This window comes from Lentinula edodes (genome assembly GCF_021015755.1).
Source record: "Lentinula edodes strain Le(Bin) 0899 ss11 chromosome Unknown C8R40scaffold_28, whole genome shotgun sequence".
Lineage (NCBI taxonomy): Eukaryota > Fungi > Basidiomycota > Agaricomycetes > Agaricales > Omphalotaceae > Lentinula > Lentinula edodes.
The window spans coordinates 33,687-46,374 of NW_025764334.1; the positions used below are offsets into that span (position 1 = coordinate 33,687).

General features: G+C 49.6%; 1 protein-coding gene and 1 non-coding gene across 2 annotated transcripts; one reads left to right on the top strand and one right to left on the bottom strand.

Moving 5' to 3' along the window:
- Positions 1–56: 56 nt before the first annotated feature.
- On the bottom strand, positions 57–1,439 carry C8R40DRAFT_1071252 (uncharacterized protein; the record flags this gene model as incomplete). Its single annotated transcript, XM_046226317.1, has 1 exon — positions 57–1,439. One exon carries the CDS (start codon positions 1,437–1,439, stop codon positions 57–59), a length of 1,383 nt encoding a protein of 460 aa, XP_046083986.1.
- Positions 1,440–1,584: 145 nt separating this feature from the next.
- Positions 1,585–1,687, top strand: C8R40DRAFT_t171. The gene has a single exon. It is a non-coding gene; the product is annotated as a tRNA-Gln (tRNA).
- The last annotated feature ends 11,001 nt before the right edge of the window (positions 1,688–12,688 follow it).

A 12,688-nucleotide genomic window follows, 5' to 3' on the forward strand; every position in this document is an offset into this window, starting at 1 on the left:
AGGGAGAATGAACAGAGATGGATATCATGGAGAGCGATGGACGGGCAGCATAATGATCATCGCTTCCCACCTCGTTGAGGAGGCCCACTCCCACTTCTATCTGGCAGCAAACTGTCATATGTGGGAGGAATCTCATCTGGACCCTCTCCTTCTCCCTCACCCCTGGGAACATCAACCCTCCCTCCGTCCTGATGCACCAACACATCTCTGCTCCTCCCACCAAACGCAGGCCCGGCAGCGGATTTGTTTTCACCACGGGCACCGGGGGTGAACCCACCGACGAATAGACCTTCGGGACCTGCTGCAGATGAAGACGAAGCGCCAGCACCAGCGCCTGGATCTGGATTAGCGACATTGAATCGACCGTATCCTTGCCCGGCTCCAGTGTGCGTGGTGTGTGTGGAAGTAGACCCGGAGTTGGATGCTGGATTGGGTTGATTGGGGTTTTGGGTATAGGGATTCGGTAGACGTTCGCCGACGCCGAAACCGTACGGTGCATTGGAGCCTTGAGGTTGAGTAGGCGGTGGGCCGTTGTCACCGTAAGCAGCGGCATACACCGACGCAGGTACACCTGAACTGGATAAACCCAAACTTGGTGATCGGGTATGTGTACTGGGACGTGAATACCCGAGGGATGTTGAAGATGGATTGGAGTTTTGTTGTTGTTGTGTCGACATTTCAGGAGGTATTGCGTTTGCGTTTGTTGGGTGATACAGAGGATACGGTGCGACGACACCAGCACCCAGTGCCGAGCCAGCCAACCTTCCACCCATTCCATCATCATCGTCCCCAACATTCGGCAACGTCGCTCCTCGTCCCCTCATCCCTTTCGGCTCACCCTTCATCGCTTTCCCCTCAGTCACAATCCTATCCGGATCAAAGTTCCCATCAAACGCCTCTAAAGATCTCTGTTTTTGTTTATACCTCTTCCACCACATTCCAACCAACACCAAAACGATTATCAGCGCTGCTCCACCACCGACGGCACCCCCAACTATCGCTCCTGTGTGCGAGTCTGATGATGAAGATGACCCGGAGTCTGAGGAGGACGAAGAAGTGACGGTGGCTCCTGGGGGTAAGACGGTAGATGTCTGGATAACGGTGGTGTATACCTGGCCATCAGCAGATGTCCCTACGACGGTAGTAGCTACAGCGGTTGTTAAAGACGCTGTAAGCGTCGATGTTGACGTTGTCGAGCTACTAGTCTTCGTCGCACTAGACGTCCCGCTACTAGATCCCGAACCTAAACTTGAACCACTGGATTGCGCTGACGATGCGGTGTTCGATGCCGACGTCGAGGAAGAAGTATTAGAGGTGTTGCTGGTAGTGCTGGAAGTCGTAGATGAAGTTGTAGAGCTACTGCTACTCGTTGTCGTACTCGCAGACGTCGGTGATGAACTCGATGTCGTAGCAGAACTTGCTGGTGCCCCGCTCGCCATCGTGGTTACTCTTGATCTTGTTTTTTTTTTTCTTGGCAATTTGCAAATTGGAGCACGGCTTTCTCAAGCCTTAGCCTCGCGTTTGTACAGCCATTCCCGCAGATTTCACGTTGTTATATTATTATAGATTAGACAATGTGTTTATGGTCTAATAGTGTAGAGGTTATCACACGGGATTTTGATTACCAGGTGGCCCCTCGCCACATTATCTTCTTCCCGTAACCCAGGTTCGAGTCCTGGTTAGACCTTGCCATCTCGCCAACAAATTTTTGTCGGAAATTTTGTGATTGTTGAGGTTGAGGTTCATGTTGATTGAGTCTTTGTGTATTACGGAGCCGCCCGGAGCCACCTGCAGAGACAGACATGGAATGTGCATGGTTTGAATTTTTGACTTCCTTCTTCTTTTCGCAAATCAAAAGCTTTCCACCTCTTACAGTGGTTTCAGAAAATAATGAGAATCACAAAATTTTGTTCAAGATGTCACATGTTGCACATCACATAGATTACTACCTTATATAGAATAGTATGAAACAATGTTACTATGCGTCTCTTTGTTCTGAATGGGTAACTGCAGGATCAATCCTGATCTCAAAAACTGTGCACTGAATCTCTGAGAGTGTGGCTGGGACCATTCTAACATCTGTTCAGCACTAGGTATATTGTCAGCAAGCCTTTATCATTGGATCCAAATCTTCAATGAATTTGACTCAGTTGTCCAATCTCCATCTCCTCTTTGTGGATGCCCTTGAATGATCACTCTTGCTGCCCTCACTGCCATGAAGGAGATATATAATCATCACCTGTCATAAAGTACGCAGCCCCTATCATTTTCCCTTTCTCACCGTCTCGACGCCTTTACTTGTACAATACATCATCCCATCGCTGTCAATCTCCATCGATTACTGATCTATCTATTACTGATCCACCTGACCCATCTTCTCTTTCTATCGGCTTCCGCCTCCTTCCTTGCCCCTGAACTGTACAGTATTACATCGTTGTTTCTCGCAGACTAGATTATGTATATATAGCCAACCCTCCACAGCCTGGTCCCTTATCTTGACCTCTCTGTCATTATCTGGGACCAGGTATGTGCTTACTTATTATTACCTACGACTACGATACTCAATATATCTCTGTCATTATCTGGGACCAGCCTGCCGCCGTTCTGCTTAGTCGCTCCGCCTTGTTGCCTTGTCCAGTTGCTCCGCCTCACCGTTCTGCTTAGTCGCTCCGCTTTCCTGCTCCGTTAGTCACTCCGCCTCTGCCGCTTCGTGACATTAGGTCAAGATCCATTACTGCACTGACAGCCTACCGATAAGGTTGTCCTTGCAGGATCCGTAGACACCACGTCTTCCCCAGTCCTGCCCGATTCTGAAACACCTGCTGCCAGTATAGACTGCTCCACACTCCCACACGCACTTGACCCCAGAGACCAAGCTCACGCCCACAACAACAACGATACTTGGCGCGATTGCCAGTCCCAACCTTGCCCCAACGCCCTTTCGAACTCGATCCGAGAGCCACTCACTGTGAGCAATATAACCTTCCTGCCAATTCCCCAACCCCGATTGCCTACTCCCATCATGTCGACTCCTGTCCCGCCTGCCCCAAATACCTCTGCTGAGGATCTCATGGCTCAGCTCATCAGACAAGTAGCCAGCCTTGCTACAGCGATGGAGGAACGCTCATCATCCAAGTCAAGCATGAACAAACCCGAGGTCTTCAAGGGTAAAGATGGTGCTGAAGCTCGTCGCTTCATGGCTCAGTTCCAAAATTGGGCGTCAGAACAACCGGATCTCGCCAAGAGCCAAGTTAAACTTATCAAGTCCGCCCTGGGCTTCTTCACAGAAAGTGCTGGAGATTGGGCAACTCCCCATCTGTTACACTTCAGTGCAGAGAATCCCCCTTTCGGAGGAAACTGGGATACGTTCTTGAAGGAATTTAGCCAGCGGTTTGAACCAATGGACCCAGGTATGGAAGCCCGTAGCAAGATCAAGAACCTCAGACAAAGTAAAGGGCAGACAGTTGCAGAATTTGCCCAGAAGTTCAAGGATATCGGAGATCGGACTGAAATGTCTGATATTGATTTACGGGAACGCTTCTTCACCGCCTTACTTCCGGAGATCCGACAACACCTTATCACCGTAAACATCGCCCAAGGAATCGCTCCGACTTTGAAAGAGGCAATCAAACGAGCCATATCGGTGGATGTCTACCTGCATGATCCCACCATGACCGGCCGAAACACCGGACACGCTCCCGCACACACCGCTCACATTACCCCTGCCGACCCTCACGCCATGGACATTGATGCTACTCATACCAGCACTGGGAATAGCAGGGAGGCCTTCCTTGCCCGTATGCGCGGACGATGTTTTGGTTGTGGAGCTCAAGGCCATGTTAAGCAGAATTGCCCACACAAGGAGACTACCTGTCGATACTGTGGACGCCGGGGACACCTAGAATCCGTCTGTCAGGACAAGTTCATGGGACTTAGTCGCGACCGTGGCCGACGCCAACAGCCTCGCCGTCAGCAGATCTCAGCCACGGCGGCACCATTTACCTTATTCCCAAACGAATCAGTTCAGATTGCCGCCTCAATCCCAACACCTGTCGCTGGACCTGCTACACCGAGCCCCGCTAATCAGGACTTCTCCACCCAAATTGGACAAATAAGGGAATTGTTGGACCGTGCTAATGCCATGTCTCCTCCGTCCTCTGGTTTTCAGCAGGGTTTTTAAAGAGGGTACCCGCTCCGGCTGCACCGAGAGTACCCCATAATCAGTTTACTATGTTCGCTACCTCTTCGTATGACTCGCTCCCATCATGTACAATATCATCTATTTGGGAATTAAATTCCAGCTCCCCACATTTCCGAATTCATGCGAAACTGAGAGGAAGGAACCATAGTATAACAACCGCAGCCATGGTAGACTGTGGAGCTACCGCCCTGTTTTTAAACCAAGACTTTGCCACCAGAAATCACGTAACCTGCGCACCCCTCCATAAACCAATTGATGTATTCAATATCGATGGTACACCTAACCGAGCCAGGCGAATCACCCACTTTGCATGCTTAGCACTCACAGTGGATAACCAGGAGCGATGGATGGATTTCCTGATCACAAACTTAGGAGGAGAGGATATTATTCTCGGACTCCCCTGGTTACGGAAGGTAAATCCAGAGATTGACTGGGAGAGGGGACGACTTTCAGTAAAGCCACCCCGGGTACATATAGAGGAAGTAGAAGATGAGCAGACTTCACACCCTCACCTAGTGGCGTCTACTACCGATAGTCCAATCCAGGAACTCCTGAACGAAGGATCCCAACGTGAACCCAATCACACTGAGGCAGACCTAGAGGAGAATGAAATCATAACAGCAACGGAGGAATCCCCAATACACCGAATACGAGCCAATCACAAAACGCGTCGGGCATGGGTGAAAGCGGGGATATTGGAAGAACAAACAGAGGAAGTATGGTGCTCAGCAGGGTTCACTTATTCTCAACAACTAGCAGAGGAGGCTAACCGCGATAAACCCATTAAAACCTTTGAGGAGATGGTCCCTGAGCAGTACCGAGACTTCAAGAAGGTTTTCTCCGAATCTGCCTCTGAGCGATTACCTGCCCATCAGCCCTGGGATCACGCTATCGATCTTGTACCCGGAGCACCAGCAACCATGCGGACAAAGATCTACCCAATGTCCTTGAACGAGCAGGAGGAACTCGACCGCTTTCTAGAAGAAAACCTACGGAAAGGCTACATCGTTCCCTCGAAGTCACCCATCTCATCTCCAGTCTTCTTCGTGAAGAAGAAGGATGGGAAACTCCGTTTCGTACAGGACTACCGGAAACTGAATGAGTATACTGTGAAGAACCGATACCCTCTCCCATTAGTTGCTGATATCATTAGCCGGCTTCAGGGAGCGCAATATTTCACCAAGTTTGACGTTCGCTGGGGCTACAATAATGTGCGGATTAAGAAGGGGCATGAATGGAAAGGCGCATTTGCAACAACTCGGGGCTTGTTCGAGCCTAAGGTTATGTTCTTCGGTCTCACGAATTCCCCTGCCACATTCCAAGCACTTATGAATGCGATATTTGCTGATCTCATTGCAGCTGGCAAGGTGGCAGTCTACCTAGACGACATCCTCATATTCAGTAACGACCTCAAGGAACACCGACAAGTGGTACGGGAAGTATTAACGCGACTAGAAAAGCACGACCTCTATTTGCGCCCAGAGAAGTGTGAATTTGAACAGCAACAGATCGAATACCTGGGACTTATCATTTCAGAAGGGGAGGTGAGAATGGATCCGGTCAAAGTAGCGGCTGTTCGTGACTGGCCAGTCCCTACCAACCTCCGGGAACTGCGAGGATTTTTGGGGTTTGCAAACTTCTACCGGCGCTTTATCCGAAATTTTGCAAGAATAGCTCGACCTTTGAACGACCTAACCAAGAAGGATACCAGCTTTAACTGGACTGGTACACAACAGGAGGCATTTGACACCCTTCGAGAGGCCTTCATCTCCGCACCAATCCTTGCTCTATGGGCGCCAGATCGGCCCACTCGAATTGAGGTAGACGCATCAGGCTTTGCTACGGGAGGCGCCCTCATGCAGCAGCAAGACGATGGTCAGTGGCACCCGGTAGCCTTCAGATCGGCATCCATGCAGCCAGCAGAACGGAACTATGAAATATATGATCGGGAGATGCTTGCCATCATTGAAGCATTGAAGGACTGGAGGAATTTCCTGGAAGGACTTCCACAACCATTCGACATTATCACCGATCACTCCAACCTCGAATTCTGGCGCACAGCACAAGACCTTACCCGTCGACAAGCCCGATGGGCCCTCTATCTATCACGGTTTGATTTTCATATGATCCACCGTCCTGGCCGAGTAAACACCCAAGCTGATGCTCTTTCTCGTATGGCAGTACATCATGTATCAGATAGCGATGACAATCAGCAACAGACCGTCCTTAAACCTGGCCACTTCACCAAAATCGCCACTTCAATCCTACGGAACCCCCTAGAGGATCGTATTCGGAAAGCCTCAGAACGGGAAGCACAAGTACTGGAAGGTCTGGAAACAGTCAAGAAGCACGGGTTACAATGCTTGGCCAATGGGATAGCTGAATGGGAGGAGGACAACGGGTTGGTCTATTACCGGGGCCGGGTATATGTATCAGCAGACAACAATCTACGCACCGAGGTACTCCGTCAATGCCATGATCATCCAACTGCTGGACATCCCGGATTACATGGGACACTTGACCTGGTCAGCACCCACTTCTGGTGGCCGACACTGCGTTCTTTTGTGGAGAAATACGTTGAGGGATGCGAGATTTGCGCCCGCAAGAAGATCCAACGGCACCCACGAGCTGTGACTCAACCACTGGATGTACCATCCGGCCTATGGGAAGAGGTAGGGGTCGACCTGATAACACAATTGCCTAACTCCCAGGGATACGACGCAGTCTTGGTCTGTACAGACCTGTATGGAAAACAAATCCATGCTATTCCTTGCACCAGCTCCATTACAGCCGAAGGTGTCGCCGATATCTATTACCGAGAAATCTTCCGTCTCCATGGTCTTCCCCTCCACTTCAAATCCGACCGTGGACCTCAGTTCGCAGCTAAACTCATGCGATCCCTCCTCGCTAGACTGGGCATTAAATCAGATCTAACCTCCGGATATCGCCCTCAGTCCAATGGCCAAACTGAACGCGCAAATCAGGAAGTGGAAAAATACATCCGCCTCTATGTGGGACGACGACAAGATGACTGGGCAGAACACCTCCCCATGGCGGAGTTTGTGATTAACTCGCGGACTCACTCGGCCCTAGGCATGTCCCCATTCGAGTTAACCTACGGATACCTTCCCCTGTTCAATATCCCGGTTGGTCAATGCAGCGGCATTCCAGCGGTGGATGACCGCATACGGATTCTCCGAGAAGCGCGACAGGATGCTGGAGCTGCCTTACATCTAGGAAAGAAGCAACAAAAGGAGGGATACGAACGTGGGAAGCGAAAAGCGCATCAATTCAAAGTTGGGGACCTAGTTTGGCTAAGTGCGGAGGACATTAACCTGCAGCTATCCAGTGAAAAACTAGGAGACCGACAGCTAGGACCTTACCGTATTCTGGAGAAAGTCGGACCTCTGGATTACCGCCTTGACCTTCCCTTGTCATTAGACCGCCTTCATCCTGTCTTTCATGTCGACAAACTATATCCATGGAAAGGTAACCCCATCAATGGCGAAATACCAACACCACCAGAGCCGGTGTACTTAGAAGATGAAGATGAACCGGAATATGAAGTGGAGGAGATCTTGGACAGTCGGGTACGATGGAAGAAGTTGGAATATCTAGTAAAATGGAAAGGTTACGATGCAGGACACAACTCTTGGGAACCCGCACCCAACCTCAGCTGGGCACCAAAAATTGTTCGGGCCTTTCACAAAAAACATCCGACAGCGGCAAAACCTTGACCATCGAGGGCAATGGTCATAAGGAGGGGGGTAATGTCATAAAGTACGCAGCCCCTATCATTTTCCCTTTCTCACCGTCTCGACGCCTTTACTTGTACAATACATCATCCCATCGCTGTCAATCTCCATCGATTACTGATCTATCTATTACTGATCCACCTGACCCATCTTCTCTTTCTATCGGCTTCCGCCTCCTTCCTTGCCCCTGAACTGTACAGTATTACATCGTTGTTTCTCGCAGACTAGATTATGTATATATAGCCAACCCTCCACAGCCTGGTCCCTTATCTTGACCTCTCTGTCATTATCTGGGACCAGGTATGTGCTTACTTATTATTACCTACGACTACGATACTCAATATATCTCTGTCATTATCTGGGACCAGCCTGCCGCCGTTCTGCTTAGTCGCTCCGCCTTGTTGCCTTGTCCAGTTGCTCCGCCTCACCGTTCTGCTTAGTCGCTCCGCTTTCCCGCTCCGTTAGTCACTCCGCCTCTGCCGCTTCGTGACATCACCCTGATAGCTACCTTGACAATTTTGGGTGGTTCCTTGCTTTGCATCATGATGTTGTAATATTGAAATCAGCTCTTCGTGACAATCTTCAAAAGGCTGGCTTGATCCAGAAGCTCATGTGGAAGATTGTACAAGAACAGGATGAAGTTTTACAAGCAGAGTATTGCTTGGTCATCAAGAATGAATTTTCAGGCAACTGTGAGTCTAGCAAAGATAAGCACACCCTTACATGATGATATGGCTATGCTATGAAGGAACAACGTGCTGAGATCAATGCACCACTTGTCCGTGTTAAGATCATGTACACCGCGTAACTGTGCCAGGGCCACAAGGTGTCTAAGGGCGGAAGGTCGAGTGGGACAGTAGTGAAGTTATTAACAACACCGCCGTTACGCCGTTAGTCCCCGGAGAACAAGAGTATAGAGGGAGGAGCTAAGTAGCAGCCAAGTCAGAGCGGCGGTATCGCCGATGACGAGGAGCGGACCAGAGAACGTTCAAGTCCTAAGGTCGAGTGGAACGTACTTCAAGGCATTGAGCCTGAAGACTTAGAGGAGAGCTAAGTTGAGAAGGGAGATCTAAGTTGATCTAAGTTGATAATTAAACTGAGGAACTACAGTAGCGTACAGGCAGTATTTATATCTACGGAACAGCGCAGCGGTGTAGAGCGCCAGACTAACTACTAGGAGCTATATGAGTAGTACCTGCAGGGTAAAGTAAAAGACAATAAGGAGAGACTAGAACAAAAGGGTATGTGTAGCAAGAAAGAACAATAAGAAGAGATTACAATAAGGAGTGGATCTTCGGAGTACCGAGCGGTGGAATAGAGGCCCGAGGCATGGACTTGACAGTATCCCCCTCTTAGGCTTGAGCCCTCGAAAGCCATTAGTATCGGGAAATACTATTAGTCACCAGAGAAAAAATTTTATATCCCATTAGCATCGGCAATTATCCTTTTTTAGTCATCAGGAAAATTTTGTTGGTTCACCGTAAACCGAGTACAATTCGAAGGAAAATTTTCACTGTTCCGTGCACATATTTGCCCTATAAAAGGCCCAGGGTTTTGCCGCTAAGGCCCTAACTTTTCAAAAAACCTCTAAGTCCACCAACATGTCGACTAGCCGAACTGTAACCACCACCAGTCAAAAATCTTCGACCGCCGGACCTTCGAGGTCATGGCCTGCTCCTCCTCCGCCCATTGACCTCACCGTTCCCGATGAGCCTGGAGAAGACGACGACGACGATGTGGAGGAAGACGATGACGAGGCCATCCGGCAAGCGGAGGAGAAGGTCCGCCGGATGAAGCTAAGGAAGGCGGCAGCGGCGGCTAAGAAGAAAACCGAGGAGGAGGCGGCCAGGAAGGCCGCAGAGGAGGCGCAGAGGAAGAAGGAGGCAGCAGCGCGGGAGTTGGAGGAGCGCCGGAGGAGAATGGCAGAGGCGGCCACCGCTCATAGTCGACGTGGCTCCTCGCCAGGAGGTTGTTCAGTTTCCCCACAATGACCGGTGGTGGAAATCCGAAGGACAAGGGGAAAGGCAAGGGCAGAGCCCAGGTGAGTACTGAAACCCCTCGATGTTAATCTTGTACTAATTTTCCTGTTTGTAGCCCGTTGGTGGGGACCCCGATGACGGCGGCGACGGGAATGACGACGACGACGACGAAGATGACAGAGCTCCCTGCAAATGATGCAGGAGCAAGAAAATCTCTTGCCAGATGCAGGCTGGCAAGAGGAGCTCTATCATTTGTAAACCCTGCCACGATGCAAAGGTGCGGTGCTTGTACTCTGGGCGGCCCTCGACGGTGAAGCGAGAGGGAGGAGGAAATCCGCTCGGCGAGCGGATAGCCATCCTTGAGAGCCAGATGGCTCAATTGCTCGCCGACAACCGTCAACTCTGGGATGGTCAGATCAAGGCAAATACGTACCATTGCCACATGACCCGGAAGTTGGAGTGGTTGAAAATGGATGCCAACAGGAGAAGGAATCCGCCCCCTGAATTACCGGAGGCCGGGCCGTCGGCACCATCGAAGAAAAGAAGGAGGGCAACGGATAGTGATGAAGAGGAAGAGAAAGAAATAGAAGGGGAAATGGAGAAGGAAGGGGAGGAAGTGGAATCAGAGGAAGAAGGAGAAGAGAAGAACAACGAACCGGCGCCGAAGAAGGCCCGATCGGAGAAAGGAAAGGACAGGGCAGAGTAGAATGGCTTCGGACATCGAACATCGGCCTTCCGGCCTCTTCTTGTAATCTTCTTGTAACCTCCTGCTCCCCCTACCTATATTTTTCCTTTTGTTTTCTTGTATATGTAAAAAAAACATTGTTAACACGATTTGAAATCGGAAAGCGAATGGGCCGCGAAGCAGCGTAAGAAGTAATTAGTTTGAAGTATTAGTAGTTTAAGTGTAATTAAGAATTAAGTGAAACAGTAATTGAATAAAAAGATAAACGATTAAGAGAGAGGAGTAAACACTCAATTTGCTATCATTGTGTTTACCCTCTAAACGCACAAAGTAAACTTCGGCGGAGCTCGGCGGAATCGGGGAAGGAATAAATGATTTTTTTTTTTTTGTGATCAAGGTCCAGGTTTCAAAGGGTATCGAGCGTGGAAAGCAGGTACCAGTTCATCAGCATGTAATTCATCAGCAGCAACCCAGGAGAATTCATCGTCGGTACCTTCGTAACTGGCCCACCGAATATAGTAACGTAAGGGACAACGCTTGTACCTTCTGTCCAGCTTGGAGTCCAGAATTTCGGCAACGTTGTACTCCTCTTCACCATCAACTTCAATTGGAGGTGGAGGAGATTGAGTACGATTCGGGAATGGATTCGGCGTAACCGGCTCCAGCTGCGAGACGTGGAAGACAGGGTGAATCCGGCGAAGATAGTCCGGGAGCTTGAGCTCATAAGACAAGTACCAGGTCGACTGATGACCTTGAAAGGACCAAGATATTTTTCAGAGAATTTTTCAGTAGGACGAGTAGAGCGAATGTGCTTAGCAAGGACAAAAACTTCAGAGCCAATCGGGAACTCCGGGTGCGAGATTCTTTTCTTGTCAGCTTGTTCCTTGTAACGGGATTGAGCTAAAAGGATTTCCTCTCGAAGTAAAGCGTGGAGTTCATCGAGATTGACGACGAAGTCTCTGGCTAGATCAGACTTCATGTCGGCCTCGGGCTGAACAGTGATATTTGGATGGTATCCTTTGTTAGCAAAGAACGGAGTAATACCTGTGGAAGCATTGGGAGCATTGTTATAGGCGAACTCGGCGATCGGGAGTCAAGGCGACCAGTCATCTTGTTGATAGGAGCAATAGATCCTGATGTACTGCTTGAGAGTCTGATTGACACGCTCAGTCTGCCCATCGGCTTCTGGATGATATCCAGAGGTATAATGAAGTTCCATGGAGAGCGCTTTTCCGAGAGCCCGGAAAAACGCCGAAACAAATTCGGAACCACAATCAGAAGTGACATGATTAGGAACACCATGCTTGGAGAAGACATGAATAACAAAAAGCTCTGCTAGTTGTTCGGAAGTAATGGTGTCGTAAGTTGGAATAAATATAGCTTGCTTGGAAGATCGATCCACAACGACTAGGATAGCTGTGTAGCCATTCGACATTGGCAGTTGCTCAATGAAGTCCATGGATATGGAATCCCATGGTCGGACCGGAACCGGCAAAGGTTTCAACAAGCCGTAAGGCTGATGACGGCGAGGCTTATTGCGACCACAAGTAGTGCAGGAAGTGACGTAGTCATGAACAAAGTCTGTGACCTTGGGCCAGGTGTATTGACGATGTACAGCTTCTAGAGTGCAGTTCTGGCCGAAATGGCCGGAGAGGGGATGATCATGGAAATAACGAAGGACTTGAAGGCGAAGATCGCCGTGATTAGAAACATAAATACGGTCGTCAAGGCGTAGTAGCTTGTCACTACCTAAGCTCCAACATTCATTGGAAGGATCTTTAGCAAGTTCCAAACCAACAACGGAGCTCGGGTCGGCGGGAAGGGCGAGAATGATGGCCTGGTGTAGGGCTTCGATATCCATGATAATCCAGACTCGTAAAACCAGGCTTTCCAGGAAGGTAGCTCGAAGAGACGCATTGAGTTGTTCGTTAGTAAAGATAGGACGGAAGTTATGAGGGTTCACTTGGGCGTAGCTGATATCCCCCTCTTTGGGATAGACGTCCCAGTGTCTAGTTATCAAATCAGGTTTCTTGCCGAGTTTCCCCAGTCGGAAGCAAATGACCATATT